At 51.7% G+C, this 14,400-nt stretch overlaps 1 protein-coding gene across 2 annotated transcripts in view; it reads right to left on the minus strand.

Annotated features, from left to right (window-relative positions):
- The window catches only part of LOC147703510 (uncharacterized), a 172,481-nt gene that overhangs the window by 27,435 nt on the left and 130,646 nt on the right, over positions 1 to 14,400 (minus strand). For both annotated transcript variants that reach the window (XM_086931879.1, XM_086931878.1), the window contains exon 10: positions 8,804 to 8,896. In XM_086931879.1, the coding sequence (XP_086788005.1) occupies positions 8,804 to 8,896 (93 nt within the window). The remainder of the gene's footprint in view (positions 1 to 8,803; positions 8,897 to 14,400) is intronic.

The raw sequence follows: 14,400 nt of genomic DNA on the forward strand, positions 1-14,400 counted from the left end.
GTAGCAGCCCCTATCCGAAAGGAATGGGTCCCAAACTCGCCCGGGTTCAAGCCCGCAGCGGCAATCGACATCGCAAGCACCCGCTGAAACTGAAACTTTGTCAGTGGGGTGGCGTCAGCGTGTCTCAACAAGGTCCCCCCCCCATGATGCCACCCTTCGTGCTAAATAATCTTCTAGACACCTTACCGGGCACATGGAGGACCCGGGAATCCTGCGTATGATTACGCAGTCACCCATCCCACTTTGATCGGTCTTGGACCTGACAAATGAGACCGTCATTGTCTCCCCTCTGATCTGGACGTGCTCCTGGCACAGTCCTCCTGTCACATCCTGCTTGTTCCTCGCCACTAGTTCGCTTACCCGCATAGCCCCATGGAATGCCAGCGTAAAAGCGGCTCGGAATAACACTGTCTCAAACTGAGATGAACACGTAGCAGGGAGTCTGGATAGTAACTGGGCCAGCCTATCCAAACCTATCGGGCGCCTCTCGTCTACTCTGCGACCCTCAAGGCGTTGCCACCCCCGTAGCGCTTTCTGTACAACGAAAGACGCTGTCGGGTCATGGATCCCATGAGCCCTAGCAACAAAGTAAATGGCAGCCCGATGCCTCTGAGCCGTGGCCACCGATTTCCCGACCAGATGTAAGGACATCAGAAAATTTACCACCCACTCCTCCTGGCCCCAAAGCTCCTCTCTATCAGTCCCCAAAAAGGCTAAATAGGACCGGAACGCCCCTTCATATGCCTTCCTCGTCCTGGGTGCTAAACTCTCTCCCACGAGGTTACGAAGTTCGGGGCACTGAGAGACCAGAGAGCTTCGGGAAAGGGTGCCGGCTCCGGGTCCGCTGTGGGAAGAAAACCCCAGAAAGCCTGCATACGAAAACGAGACAGTGCATCAGCCGCCTGGTTCATTACCCCTGGGACATGTCTTGCTCTGAATAGCACATTCAATTGCATACACAGTAAAACAATTTCCTTGAGCAGTCTCAAAATCCATTTGCATCGTGCTGCCTGACTATTGATACACTCGACCACGGTCATATTGTCAGACCAAAATACCACAGAGTGATCTTTGAACCCTTCGGGCCAAGTTCTCAGGGCCACTAAGATGGGGAAAAGTTCCAGGAAAGCAATGTTACTTGTCAGTCCACTGTCATGCCACCATGTCGGCCACTTTTGTGCAGACCATCTTGTGCCGAAGATGGCACCGAAACCTATGCTCCCTGCCGAATCTGTCCACAGCCCCAGCTCCTCAGAGGACACGGCCGGTTTGTTCCAGACGACTCGACCATTGAAATCCGCCAGAAATGCCAACCAAATGCGCATGTCCTGGCGGACCTCTGCCGAGAGCCTCGTGCGATGATGGCCCTCCTTCAGGCCGACCATGGCTTGAGCAATCGAACGGGAAAAGGGGCGGGCCATTGGTATAACCCTCAGGGCAAAATTCAACTGGCCAACTAACTGCTGTAATTGATGCAGCTTAACCTTAGGTCCACTTATACACATTTGCAGGGATGTCCTGAACTTTGACACTTTGTCAGCTGGTAAACGAAAACAACCTTCTCCGGAGTCTAACTCGATCCCCAGAAACTCGAGGCAAGTGGAAGGCCCCACAGTCTTACCTGGTGCCAATGGCACGCCAAACTGATTCATCAAGACACAAAATTGCGCCAAAGCCTGCCCACATTCCGGATCCCCGGCTGCCCCCAGGAACAAAAAATCATCAAGGTAATGCATCACATTTTGGAAACCCGTCTTCCTTGTGAAGACCCATTGTAGAACACTACTGAATTTTTCGAAATAGGCACAAGATATAGAGCACCCCATCGGCATACACCTATCCATGTAATAATGACCCTGAAACATGAAACCTAGGAGACGCTGATCGTCTGGATGTACCGGGAGCAACCGGAACGCTGACTCGATATCAGATTTTGCCATCAGCGCCCCGGGCCCCAGGCGATTCAAAATGGCTACGGCCTCATCGAAGGATGCGTACCGCACCGAACACACTTCCGGGTCTATCGCTTCGTTTACGGAAAGACCACGTGGGGCTGATAAATTATGTATCAGCCTAAACTCACCCGGGTCCTTCTTTGGGACCACACCTAAAGGGGAACAAACAAAGTTAGGAACCGGTGGTACACTAAACGGACCGGCGACTCGACCTCGAGTAACCTCCTTCCTGATCTTATCCTGTACCACGGTCGTATGCTGGAAGACCGATAGCTGATTTTTACATTTTGCTGCACCTTGAAAGTCCCCCACTGGGATGCGGAAACCATAAGAAAACCCGTTCCGCAACACCCCAGCAGAAGTACGATCCGGGTATTCACTGAGCCAAGGAATCATTGCCAAGGTATCAATCGGGGTAGGTAAAGGCGCCCCTCGGACTATGTTAGACCTGTTTGGCGCCTCCTCTACCCCCGTTATCACCCGTTCTGGCTCTGCACGTGGACTCAGGATGGGATGATTGCCCACACCCACTACATTCGTGTCTAAATTTGCACGATCCCTGGGGCCTAGTACATTTACCCCTGTTGAAGTTCCAACAAACCCCCCTTTTTCCTGTAATGCCGGCAGGCCTCAAGTAATTGTCGGTACCCGCACCTGACCGAAAGGGCGTCCCCGCATACTGGCGGGAGGATTCGCCAACGATACTCCCTACTAATGGCAATTTTAACATACCAGTATCCTTCATTTTGGACCATGACACAGAATCATAACAATCCCACGTTAAGTTTTTATCATGTTCTTTAGCCTTTCTAAACAGGTTATCATAGCAGAACCAATGATTACCCTCGTGTGATACCGAGTACCCCATGATTCGTGACTGATAAATCGGCAATTCGGGTAACAGATCGGGCCTTCGTTCCCCCAAGATCGATGTAAAAAACCCCCACGCTTGGCCCCAATTGCCAATGTTTTCATTTACCTTAAAGGCGGCCATTTTTGCGCGCCAAACACTCGGATGCATGAGATCCTTCTGGCCCTTAACATGCTCCATCTCATAGTGATCAGTAAGCAACGAGAAGATGTTTACGTACTCCCCTGCCCATATCTTCTCTTTAATAGCCAAAGGAACATGCTGACCCAACTTTTCCCTACGAGAGGGTGCTGACTCATCCCTCGCAATCGGCAATGGCCACTTACCTGCACCGGACGTTGCCTCTGCTACTGAACCCGTCCCCTGTGGCTTCTCTACAGCGGCAGCCGGCGTGGACACCTTCGCTGCTTCCCGTGACTCACGCAGTTGCTTCATCAGCTCCTGTGCGTCGACAGCCATGGTGCCCTCGCTACCTTTTCCCAACCACGCTGCTAATTGTGCTGCCAGCTCGGGCGGCATATCTTCCCCGGACACGGGGGTGACCACAACGGGGATCGGATTCCCTTCCTCCGGCACGGGAGTTGGTGCCTCGAGCGGGGTACTGGGACCCGGGTTGTCTCCCCCAGCTGCTCCCCTCCTGGGCCTCTTGTTTTTCCCTCCCGGGGCTGCTCCCGCCAAAGGACGTTTCGGCCCTCCTTCCTCGTCTTTATCCATTCGCCTCTTTAGGTCGGTCACCTCCTTCATGAGAACGCGCAGCATCTGGTCAGTAGTCATGCGCTTTCCCGCCTTCTTCGGCATTCTCCAACAGAGTATCTGAAAAACAAACAAGAACGATTACAACGCTCAAAATTGGCTCTTCGTTCCGTCTCGAGCACACGTGCAGCGAGGAGGTGCAGCTTCAGAGCACAGGAACAAGAGGATGCCTTCTGATCTTGCTTCTCCTTTTATCCGTCTTCAGGGCGGGCGTAAACCCGCCCCTGCCTGCCCCAAGGGCGTGGCCAGCCGCGTCAGTGTCTAGGCCAACCCACTCTAGGGCGGGAAAAGGCGCGCCCCGGCTACGCCGCTTCGGGCATACCAGCCGAGACTCGCCTCCCGCCCAAGATGGCTTCCCGGGGGGATCGTGGTACTCCGCCATACGTTCGGGGGGACCGAGTGGTCGCCCCTTTCCATAAGAGAAGGTTAATTTTATGATATAATAGGAAGTACAGCAGGATCAATTGCAGCTGTTGACATCTGAATTACTATGGCGGGCAGTTGGTAAAGCGGCAGCACAAAGGAGCAGTGGGAATCGGAAGTAATGGCAACAATTGGCAAAGGCAACGCATAGTTTCCCCATTTCGAATCAGTACCCACCGCTGCCCACCGTCCACCCGTCACCACTTGAATATGTGCTGGTACAATTCAAAGAAGTCAGAGCAGCAATACAAAGATAGCCATCCACTATACTAACCCAAAGATAAGGGAAAAAAGAAAAGAAGGGTAGACGAAGGGATGGGAAAGACAACAAAGAAAGAGCGCAGCGCCACAGTGCGCGCCCCACGGTGAGTAGAGCACACAATACTAGAGACCCACAGTCGGGGACGAGGCACGTAAGACGTGTAAGAGTACTATCATCAACATTTAACGCAAAGAAGTCATGTCCTACACTGCCAGCCAACATCCCATGGGGTACGCGCACGGATACAGCGCCTCGATAAAGTGATACAAAAGAGCCATAGAACTAAGAAAAAACGAGCAATATAGAGACCCCCCCCACCCACACCACCCTGCACCCCTGCAGAAGGCTACGGCCTACCCCCCCGGCAGCGTGCCTGTCGTCCTAAGTAGAACCCGAAATACAGAAGAATCAGAAAGTAAGAAAAGAACACTACAGACAAAAAAGAGGAAACGAAGGGGGAAGAAAAAACCAGTGGGAGAGGAGATATGCAGTCGAACATTCAGCTCCCACCCCCCGCCTTAGCACAATTCGAAATCCCATCGAAACGAAATCGACACAGACTCAAACTGAATGGCCACTGAACTCGGAATTGTAGCGGGGCAGCCGCAGCGGACTCTTCCGACGCCGCCGGCTTCTACCGCTGTTTCGGAGCAACACTGACTCTGGCGTGGCTCTGCGGGACGGTTCTGGAGCCCGGACGGCGACCGAACGACCCCCCTGCTCCTCGCGTCCCGGTCCCGCCTCACCTCCTGACTCCGGGGCCTCCTGCGGTGATCCCCATTCAGCGGACGGCCGGTGAAGAGCCTACTCCCTCAATCCCAGGCAGAGGGGATTACTGACATACACCGGGAACCGCTCGAGCAGGGTTATTGCCTTCTCCAAGACTGCCTGACCTCAAAATGGCGCCCGGAACCCGCGCTGCCTAGAACGACCGAGACTGCGGCTCGGGAGCCGATGGTTCGTGTCCCGGGTGAGTCATTGGACTTTTGGCTGAGGGTGGGACTGCTTAAAGATCCCCCGCTGCTCCTAAACGGACGGCTGCGACGAGGCACACTAAATGGAGCCTGACCTTAACATGGCACCATAGAGACCTGAATTGCTCCTGGCATCGGCCTCCACACTTAACTGACAGAGCGATATACGGGCACCCCTGCATGGACTCCGAGGTGCCCTGTTCGCCGATGGCCCTGCGGAGCAGCCTGGGGCGCAGCACCAGCGCAGAAGGGTTCCCGGTGCCCTCCCTGTATTCGGCGGTACCATACTCCAACGCACCGAACACGTTACCCCTCACACCTCGCAGGGGGCACACCACGGGAACTGTCACACGAAAGCCCCCCGCGACGGACGAACCCAGTGCACAGTCCAAGATGGCGATGCGCCTCCTGGGCTCCCACCTTCTCTCCTGGACTTCTCGACTTGCGTGCTATCCTGAATGACACTTTGCTGCTGTTTTCGGACAGTTTTCGCTGGACTCTAGCCTTTCCCTTCACACCTTGCATCCCACCCACCCCTCCTCTATGCTGTGACTGCATCTTTGACCTATTGCAATAATGCTAAGCTTTGGTATTCGCTGAAGTCCTTACACCATATACCACCCCTATGCGTCTCTTAGAGTTTAACCAGTCATTTCCCTTCCTATGTGTATGTAGTTGATTCTTATCACTAGCGTTTGCAGTGGACCTTTGTACTCTCCACCACTCCTATTTGACCCTTAGAGTATTTACAGTCATATCCCTCCTGTGTAGATAGAAGATAACTCTATTGACTAGTATCCTATGTGATTTTTAGATTGTATCCATGTGTATCCCCTCCCTGTGTTTAGAGATATAGCTTTAACGACTAGTCGCCTGTGTGACTGTTGGAGTATAGCCAGGTGTATCCCTTCCCCCGTGTGAAGAGATAACCCTATTCACTAGAACAAAAAGAAATGTGTTTCTTATGTAACGTAACTGATTCTATGTAAAGTGTTTTGATAACATGTAACGGAACTGGTGCTATGTAAAGCGCTCTGATAACCTAATCGGTTCAAGTTCCCCCGTGTGAAGAGATAACCCTATTCACTAGAACAAAAAGAAATGTGTTTCTTATGTAACGTAACTGATTCTATGTAAAGCGCTCTGATAACCTAATCGGTTCAAGTTCGCGCTATATAAAACTCTAAAAATAAATAAATAAATAAATAAATAAACGTCAGGAACATGAAAGGGAATTGGTCATACTGATTCAGCTGCGAGCAGTCCTCATCTCCGTACATTAATTAGCAGTCAGGCGAGTCAAGCCTTTCTCACCCCTGTCCTCTCATGATCACCACTTTAGTGCAGAATAAAGGAGAATACAGCAAGCAGTTCGACATGGACTGTACAGAGGATCAAGGCAGGCCAAGGATGCAAATCAGGGGATCCCAGTCTCGAGCAGTAATGCAAACTATGGCGGCAGCAGCCCAAACTGACGAGGAGCCATGTCAGGAGAAGCAAACAGCACAGGTGCAGTCCCGCCGACCAAAGTGGGGAAGTGTCCCCCATGGAACAACCGTGGGACCCCTCCAAAGCAGTTCGAGTCAGACAGCCGCCAAGTACTCCGGCCAGACTGCCCTGGACGGACCCTGGCGTGGGGTCCTCACCCACGTCCACCACAGTCAAAACCTCCTGGGGACTCGAGGCAACAGACGTATGAACTCTCAGATGAACGGCGGGCGCATTTCCTTCAACAGCCGTGAGAGACAAGTCAGCACACTCTCTCAGTCGGGCCGCATACAAGGGGGGTGGCCCAACAAGCCCGGCGGCCAAACCTTTATCTTGCACAGCTGCGTCAAAGGCCATGGTCGCGCGCCAGGAACACAGGGCTGCGAGGACATCGCCAATCGTGGGTTCACTCCCACAATCTTCAGCCACCGTGCTGGTCAACAGATCAGATTCGCCGCCTCCAACCGGTCCGAGACCCGGGGCACCGGCCGCCATCTTGTCGATGCAACAAGGACGCTCCGTCCCGCAACCCCGGACCTGGCCGTCAAAGAAGGCCCAGCGGAGTCTCGCCTGGTCCCACTAATGACAATCTTGGTGCAGAAAGATGGGCCACCAAGACACTAGGGGTCGCCGGCGCCACCGTCTCATGGACGCCGCCCGCCGAATCCGGGCGAGGGGCTAAAAAGGTGGCCGGACAGGACAACAAAGAGGGGGACAAGCCTCCTGTACGGTCAACCCCCGTCCGAGGCAGGCCACGCCCCGCAGCTGAGCCCCCGGGCCACCAGACCGGGCCCGGTCAGTCGTCACCGGTTCAACCGCACAATGGCATCTTCAGCTGACTCCTCTCCTCCACCGGGGGTCGGCGTTGATACCCCGCTCCAGCCGACCGTCGCGGCCGAGTCCCCGGCCTGCACGCCACGGAGACTCCAGAGTAAACAAGGGCACAGCTCGAGGTCCGCGGCACCCAGGAGCTCCCGGGACAGACGGTGAGTGCAAGCAGCCTTTCACCTTTCCATATTTCGTCGAGTGCGTCTTCTCGGGGCAGGATGAAGTACAGGATTTACGATTCAGGCAGGAAGGTTGACGGAGCCGAGCTACAGTGCGGCCATCACGGTCGCGAGCTTGGCTCCTCCCGCCTTCTGTCATTCTTGTTTCATTTCCGCTATCTCCAAGAATTTGACAAGATGGCTTGAAAGTTGAATGTTTTTTACATCAAAGTAAGCCTTGACCGCCTGCCGGCATGTTCTTATTCCTAGCTTATTTAGGGACGTTTTAGATGATGTCTGCGTTCTTTGTCCAAACCTTTGTAGGTGCATATTAAGTGCAGGATGTCCTCTTTTGTGTTCCCGCATTTTCGGCAGTCGTTGTCGCTTGGGGCCTTTTCCATGGGGGGAGATGATTTTGTGATGGAAGTAAGCCCAGCCGTAGGCGTAAGAACTTCTCCTTTGTACGCCTGGTGAACCCAACTCCTAAATAGCTTCGGCAGAAGCTGCTGGTGTAGTTTTGGATAACAATCCAACCATGAGCCCTGTTGGCTAGGCTTGCTTTGTCCTCTATTAACGAGATTGATCTTACTGATTTGTTGACTAGCTGTTTGAAGGTGTTGTGGGACCCGCTGCACTTCCAGGCTTCTTGTAGGCACAAGGAGTTTATGGAATGCTTTAGATATTTTGCAGCTGCGCTGTTGCCCTTACTTTCTATCTCTTTCCATAGGTAATGATTCAGACTTGCGTCTTCTCCTCCCTGGATTTTGTGCTATCTTTTGGCATAGGCACCCATTCGTTCTAGCGTTTGAAGGTAAATCTAGCACCATGCTCAGAGTAAAATTTTGGAAATCACTGTGCGGACACTATGGTGTTTAGCTGTTGTGATACAGCTGCTGTGTCATTTACCAAGTGAGGTTTGAAGGTTATACTTAGACAATATGTGGCACAGCTAATAACTGAGATAAGGTCCTGTTGGTTTATTTACATGACATACTGGGACCCAATCAGGTGAAGTGAGGGTTTCGTAGGACAGACAATCCATTTGAATATGCCATCCTCTAATTTTAATTAAACAAGTTTGATTTACTCACTTGTTTGAATGTCGAAATGTTCTATTCTCTCGCTGCCCTGAAGGTTCATTGATTCAACCTCGTCCTCTTCTTTTATGAGTACTGAAACAATTTCTGGAAAACGAATAGGTCATGGTATGAACAACAACATTGAGATTTATGATACCATTAGGCAGAACATTCAAACATGATTGCAAAACTCGTACCTTAAGTCCCTATGTCCAGTGGAAGCAGTTTATGTTATTTGGGAAAGGTTTTATCTGAAAGCTAAGTAATGGAACACATGCACAGGGACATCTCAGTGCACTTATATAGATCGTCCCACCGATCCATTTTTGAACACCCACTCAAATTTTGTATTTACTTACCTATATTACTGGTAAATATTTTTATTGGTTTTGCAAACAACACATTCTGAGCAACATAACCAAAGCTGTGGCTTTACCATTTCAGACCATGCATTACATAGGTTGAGGAACGATATGCAGTGAGACTAGTGTAGTCTCATGTCAAGGATTCATTCAGGATTTCAGGGAACAATAATTTAAATATCCCCACCAAGGACCCCGCAATGCATGTTTCATAGAACATTCTCTGGATTGAGGCCAATGCACACACTCCTTAAGGGATTCGGGGACCAATGTAAAGTAACGGACCTCCGGATCAACACCTCAAAAACACTGTAAATGATTCTAAATTACAAAAGCAATTTAAGGAATACATTTAAAATCTATGGAATGTCGTTGGATTGCATGAATCATTATGACTAACTGGGGGTCAGAAGTGATGCAAAAATGTCCCGGTCCCCTAACTTATTAAAACGAATATGCTACTTACCAGTATGCATCTGTTCTTGGCATGTAGGACTGCTGACATTCATATCTGTGCATAGATCGCCGCCTAGTGTTGGGTCGGGATGATTGCACATTGGTGTCCTGGAAGAGTCTTCGAAGTATCACGAGATAGGTGGCTCCTCCCCTGGACTACTGTGCGCATGGGCATCGACTCCATCCCCAGATTGTTTTTAGCCATTGTGGCCAAGATGGAGTGAAACTCAGTGAATGATGACCATGCTATGAGTATATGTGAATACTGCAGCTGCTACAGGCGCCGGGGAGGAGGGCGGGCGATATGAATGTCAGCAGCCCTACATGCCAAGAACAGATGCATACTGGTAAGTAGCATATTCGGTTCGAGGCATGTGGGCTGCTGAATTCATATCTGTGCATAGAATACATAGCAGTCCCTCCATTAGCGGCGGACGCCCGTGCCAGCTGCAGCAGTTTGGAAAAGTGTTTTGAGAACAGCCTGCTCTACAGCTGCCTGCTGTTTGGAGTGCACATTAACACAATAATGCTTAGTAAATGTGTGTGTGGTAGACCATGTGGCTGCTCTACATATGTCTTCCAAAGGAATGTTTCCAAGGAATGCCATAGAGGCCCCCAACTTTCTGGTGGAGTGGGCTCTTGGTGGAATGGTAAGAGTACGTTTTGCTTTCAGATAGCAGATCTGGATACATTTAACGATCCACCTAGCAATACCAGCCTTGGAAATAGGGTTACCTTTGTGGTGTGGTGCAAAGGCGACAAAGAGTTGCTTAGTTTTCCTAAAATCCTTGGTCCTATCGATGTAATACATTAGGGCCCTTTTAACGTCAAGGGTATGGAGCATCCGCTCCGCCAGTGACTCAGAATTTTGAAAGAAAACAGGTAATTCGATTGTTTGGTTGATATGAAATTGAGACACAACCTTGGGTAGAAACTTAGGGTTAGTGCGAAGCACTACCCTGTTGGAATGAATTTGAATAAATGGCTCTTGGATAGCGAGGGCTTGCAATTCACTAACCCTCCTCAGCGATGTAATTGCTATGAGGAAAGTCACTTTCCACGTCAAGAACTGAATCTCCCAGGAATGCAGTGGTTCAAAGGGAGGACCCATCAGCCTGGTAAGGACCACATTGAGGTTCCACTCAGGAGCTGGTGGAGTCCGTGGCGGAATGACTCATTTGAGCCCTTAAAAGCCTTAATGGCAGGCACCCTGAAGAGGGAGAGGTGCTGCCTATTTTGGAGATAAGCGGCCATTGCAGACAGATGAATGCGAATGGAAGCATAGGCCAGATTACACTTGTATGGATGGAAAAGGTAACAGATGATGTTCTGAATGGAAGCATCCAGCGGGTTAATGTGGTGCTCCGCACAATAAATGACAAACCGCTTCCATTTTGCCGCATAGCATGCTCTGGTGATGGGCTTTCTTGCCTCCCGAATGATGTCCATACAGTAGGAAGGTAAGTGTAGGTAGCCAAATTCTAGGACTTCAGGAGCCAGATCGCCAGGTTGAGCTGTTGCGGATCTGGGTGCTGAATGTCGCCATGGCTCTGTGTTAGAAGGCTGGGTGTGAGATGTAGCCTCTGATGCGGTACCACGGACAGTTCTAGAAACGTGGTGTACCATGGTTGGCGAGTCCACGTTGGAGCAACCAGGATGAGAGTCATCGAGTGCTGCCTGAGCTTGCGTGCCACCAGCGGTATCAGAGGTGCTGGGGGAAAAGCGTACGCAAATTTGCCTGACCAGTTCATCCATATCGCATTGCCCTGAGACTGTGGGTGTGGGAACCTGGCGGCGAAGCTTTGGCATTTTGCGTTCTCCCTTGTGACGAAGAGGTCGATCTCTGGATGACCCCACCTTCGGAAGTACGGTTGGAGAACTGATGGATGTATCTCCCACTCGTGCATCTGGTGGCTGTGCCTGCTGAGCAGGTCCGCCATCTGATTGTCCTTGCCGTGGAGGTGCTCTGCCATGAGGAAGATGTTCCTCTGAATGGCCCACTTCCACATGCTCTGAGCCAGATGAGACAGCTGCGGAGAGTGTGTACCTCCCTGCTTTTGAATGTAGTACATTGCCGTCATGTTGTCCGTCCGGATCAACACGACCTTGTTGCACAGATGTACTTTGAAGGCTTTTAGTGCCATGAAGATTGCCATCAGTTCCAGAACATTGATGTGCATCTTCTCTTGTTGATGCGTCCATAGTCCCTGCACAGTGTAGTGGAGTACATGCGCTCCCCATCCCTGGAGAGAAGCGTCCGTCGTCAGGATGATCTGTGGCACAGGCTCCTGGAACGGTCGGCCCTTGCAAAGGTTTCGTGGATTCCACCAATGCAGAGAGTTGTATGCCCGACCGCTCACCAACACTAGGTCTTTCAACTGCCCGTGAGCCTGAGTCCACTGACGTGCTAAGCCCTCCTGAAGCGGACACATATGTAGTCTCGCGTGCGGGACAATGGAGATGCAGGAGGCCATCATGCCTATCAACTGCATGAACACTCTTGCTGGAAGCGAGTATTGAGGTCTGAATTTTTGGATCAGCGATTGAATGCTGCTGACTCTCACTGAATTCGGCTGTGCTGTGGCCGCCAGAGTGTCTATGGTCGCACCCAGATACTGCCGTATGTGGGCGGGCTGGAGGTGGGATTTTGGGTAATTCAGTGAGAATCCCAGATCGTGCAGGAGGTGAATGGTGTGGGACACGTGGGCGGCACACTGCTGGGCTGACTTCGCTTGGATGAGCCAGTCGTCCAGATAGGGGTAGACGTGGATGTTTTGTCTCCTTAGATGTGCCGCCACCGTCGCCAGGCACTTCGTGAACACCCTAGGTGCCGTGGTGACACCGAAAGGCAAAACCCTGAATTGGTATGGCTGGTTTTGTATGGTGAACCTGAGGTATTTCCTGTGTGAAGGATGTAGTGGAATGTGAAAGTACCCATCCTTTAAGTCTAAAGTTGCGAGAAAGTCCCCCTGCTGGAGCAGCGGGAGCACTTGCTGCAGGGTCAGCATATGGAAGTGCTCCGACAGGATGTAGAAGTTGAGGGGCCTGAGATCCAGGATGGGCTTGAGGGGCCCGTCCTTCTTTGGAATCAGGAAGTACAGGGAGTAAACTCCTGTGCCTCTTTCCTGCATAGGCACGAGCTCTATTGCCCCTTTTTGCAGCATGACGTTGACCTCCTGCTGCAATAAGTGCAAGTGCTCGCCCGACATAGGACGGTGCCTTGGGGGTATGTTGGGTGGAGTGGATGTTAACTCCAGACAATAACCAAATTGGATAAGTTTTCTGACCCAACTGTCCGTGGTGATGGACTTCCACACGGGCAGGAACTGCTGGAGTCTCCCCCCGACCGGTGTTATGTGGTCGGGGGGCAGTGACAAGGCGCCACTGTTTGCTGGCGGTAGAGGACCTGGAGCTGGTGTTGCCACGTCCTCTGCCTTTGGCGCTGTTGCCGCGATATCCACCTCGACTCTTGTTAATATAAGAAGTCTGGGTGTTGCCCTTGTAGAATTGCGCGGACTGTGAAAGCTGACCCCGTGAGGTGCCTCTGGTATTGGAGCAACGAAAGGACCCACCCCGAAACTGCTGGGACTGCAAGGCACCCATGGATTTTGCAGAGTCAGTGTCCTTCTTCATTTTCTCTAGGGTGGTGTCAACCTCCGGGCCAAACAGGTGATCTGGGTTGACCGTTTGTTTCAAGATGGTGGTTTGGATGTCTGGCTTGAAACCAGAGATTCTCAGCCAGGCATGTCTCCGAAGCATAACACTGGTGTCAATGGCTCGCGCAGCGGTGTCAGCTGCGTCCAGAGCGCACTTAATGGAAGCGTTGGAGATCAGCTTCCCCTCTTGGATTAGCATCTCAGCCCCTTCTTTGTATTGATCAGGCAGGTGTTGCAAAAGGGTCTCTAGGGTATCGTAGTGCGCCCTGTCATAACGCGCCAGAAGCGCTTGTGTGTTTGAGATGCGCCATATGTTGGCTGCCTGAGCTGCTACCCTCTTCCCTGAAGCCTTAAAGACCTTGGATTCTTTGTCTGGGGGAGGAGCATCACCCGTAGTCTGAGAATTGGCCCTCTTCCGGGCATTCGAGACGACCAGGGAGTCCAGAGGCAACTGTCCTTTAATGTAAGTTGGATCAGTAGGCGCCGCTTTGTATTTTTTGTCAATCCTTGGGTTGATGGCTCTCGCCCTGGTAGGTTCTTTGAAGACCTCAGCAGCATGCTTCAAAACTCCTTTAAGCATTGGCAGAGTTTTTACAGTCTTTTCAGACACAGAAAAGGTGTCAAAGAGGAAATCCACATCCACAGGGTCAGCATGCAGCTGGACATTGTGATTGGCAGCGGCCCGTTCAATGAGGGCATTGAAAGCAGCAGAGTCCTCAGTAGGTGAAGTCTTAGCAGAGAAGAGTTGAGGGTCTTGTCCCGAATGAGGATCCCCAGGGTCACCACCAGCTGACCAGGGCTCAGTTGTATCTTCTGGGTCTGTGTAGACCGGATAGCTATATTCATCCTCCTCATCGCCCTCACCAGCGTCCACATCGGAGTAAGTGGGCGAGACCTCATGAACTGGTGGTGAAAGGGGCTCCACCAAGGCTGGAGTACCAGCAGAGTCCCTTTTCTTTTACAGGGGGATTTTGTAAGACTCCAATTGAGGTTCTGGGGTGATTTTCCTCTTCAGAAGGGAAAGCCTGCCCGTTTCGGCGTCGATGAAATGTTCATGACGCCCCTCCTCCGAGGGTTGTTGAGGCCGCGGGCCGTGGACCACCAACGCCGCCTTCGGCGTCGAAGAGACCTTCTC

The sequence above is a fragment of the Lissotriton vulgaris genome, chromosome 7, assembly GCF_964263255.1.
Source record: "Lissotriton vulgaris chromosome 7, aLisVul1.2, whole genome shotgun sequence".
Taxonomy (NCBI): domain Eukaryota; kingdom Metazoa; phylum Chordata; class Amphibia; order Caudata; family Salamandridae; genus Lissotriton; species Lissotriton vulgaris.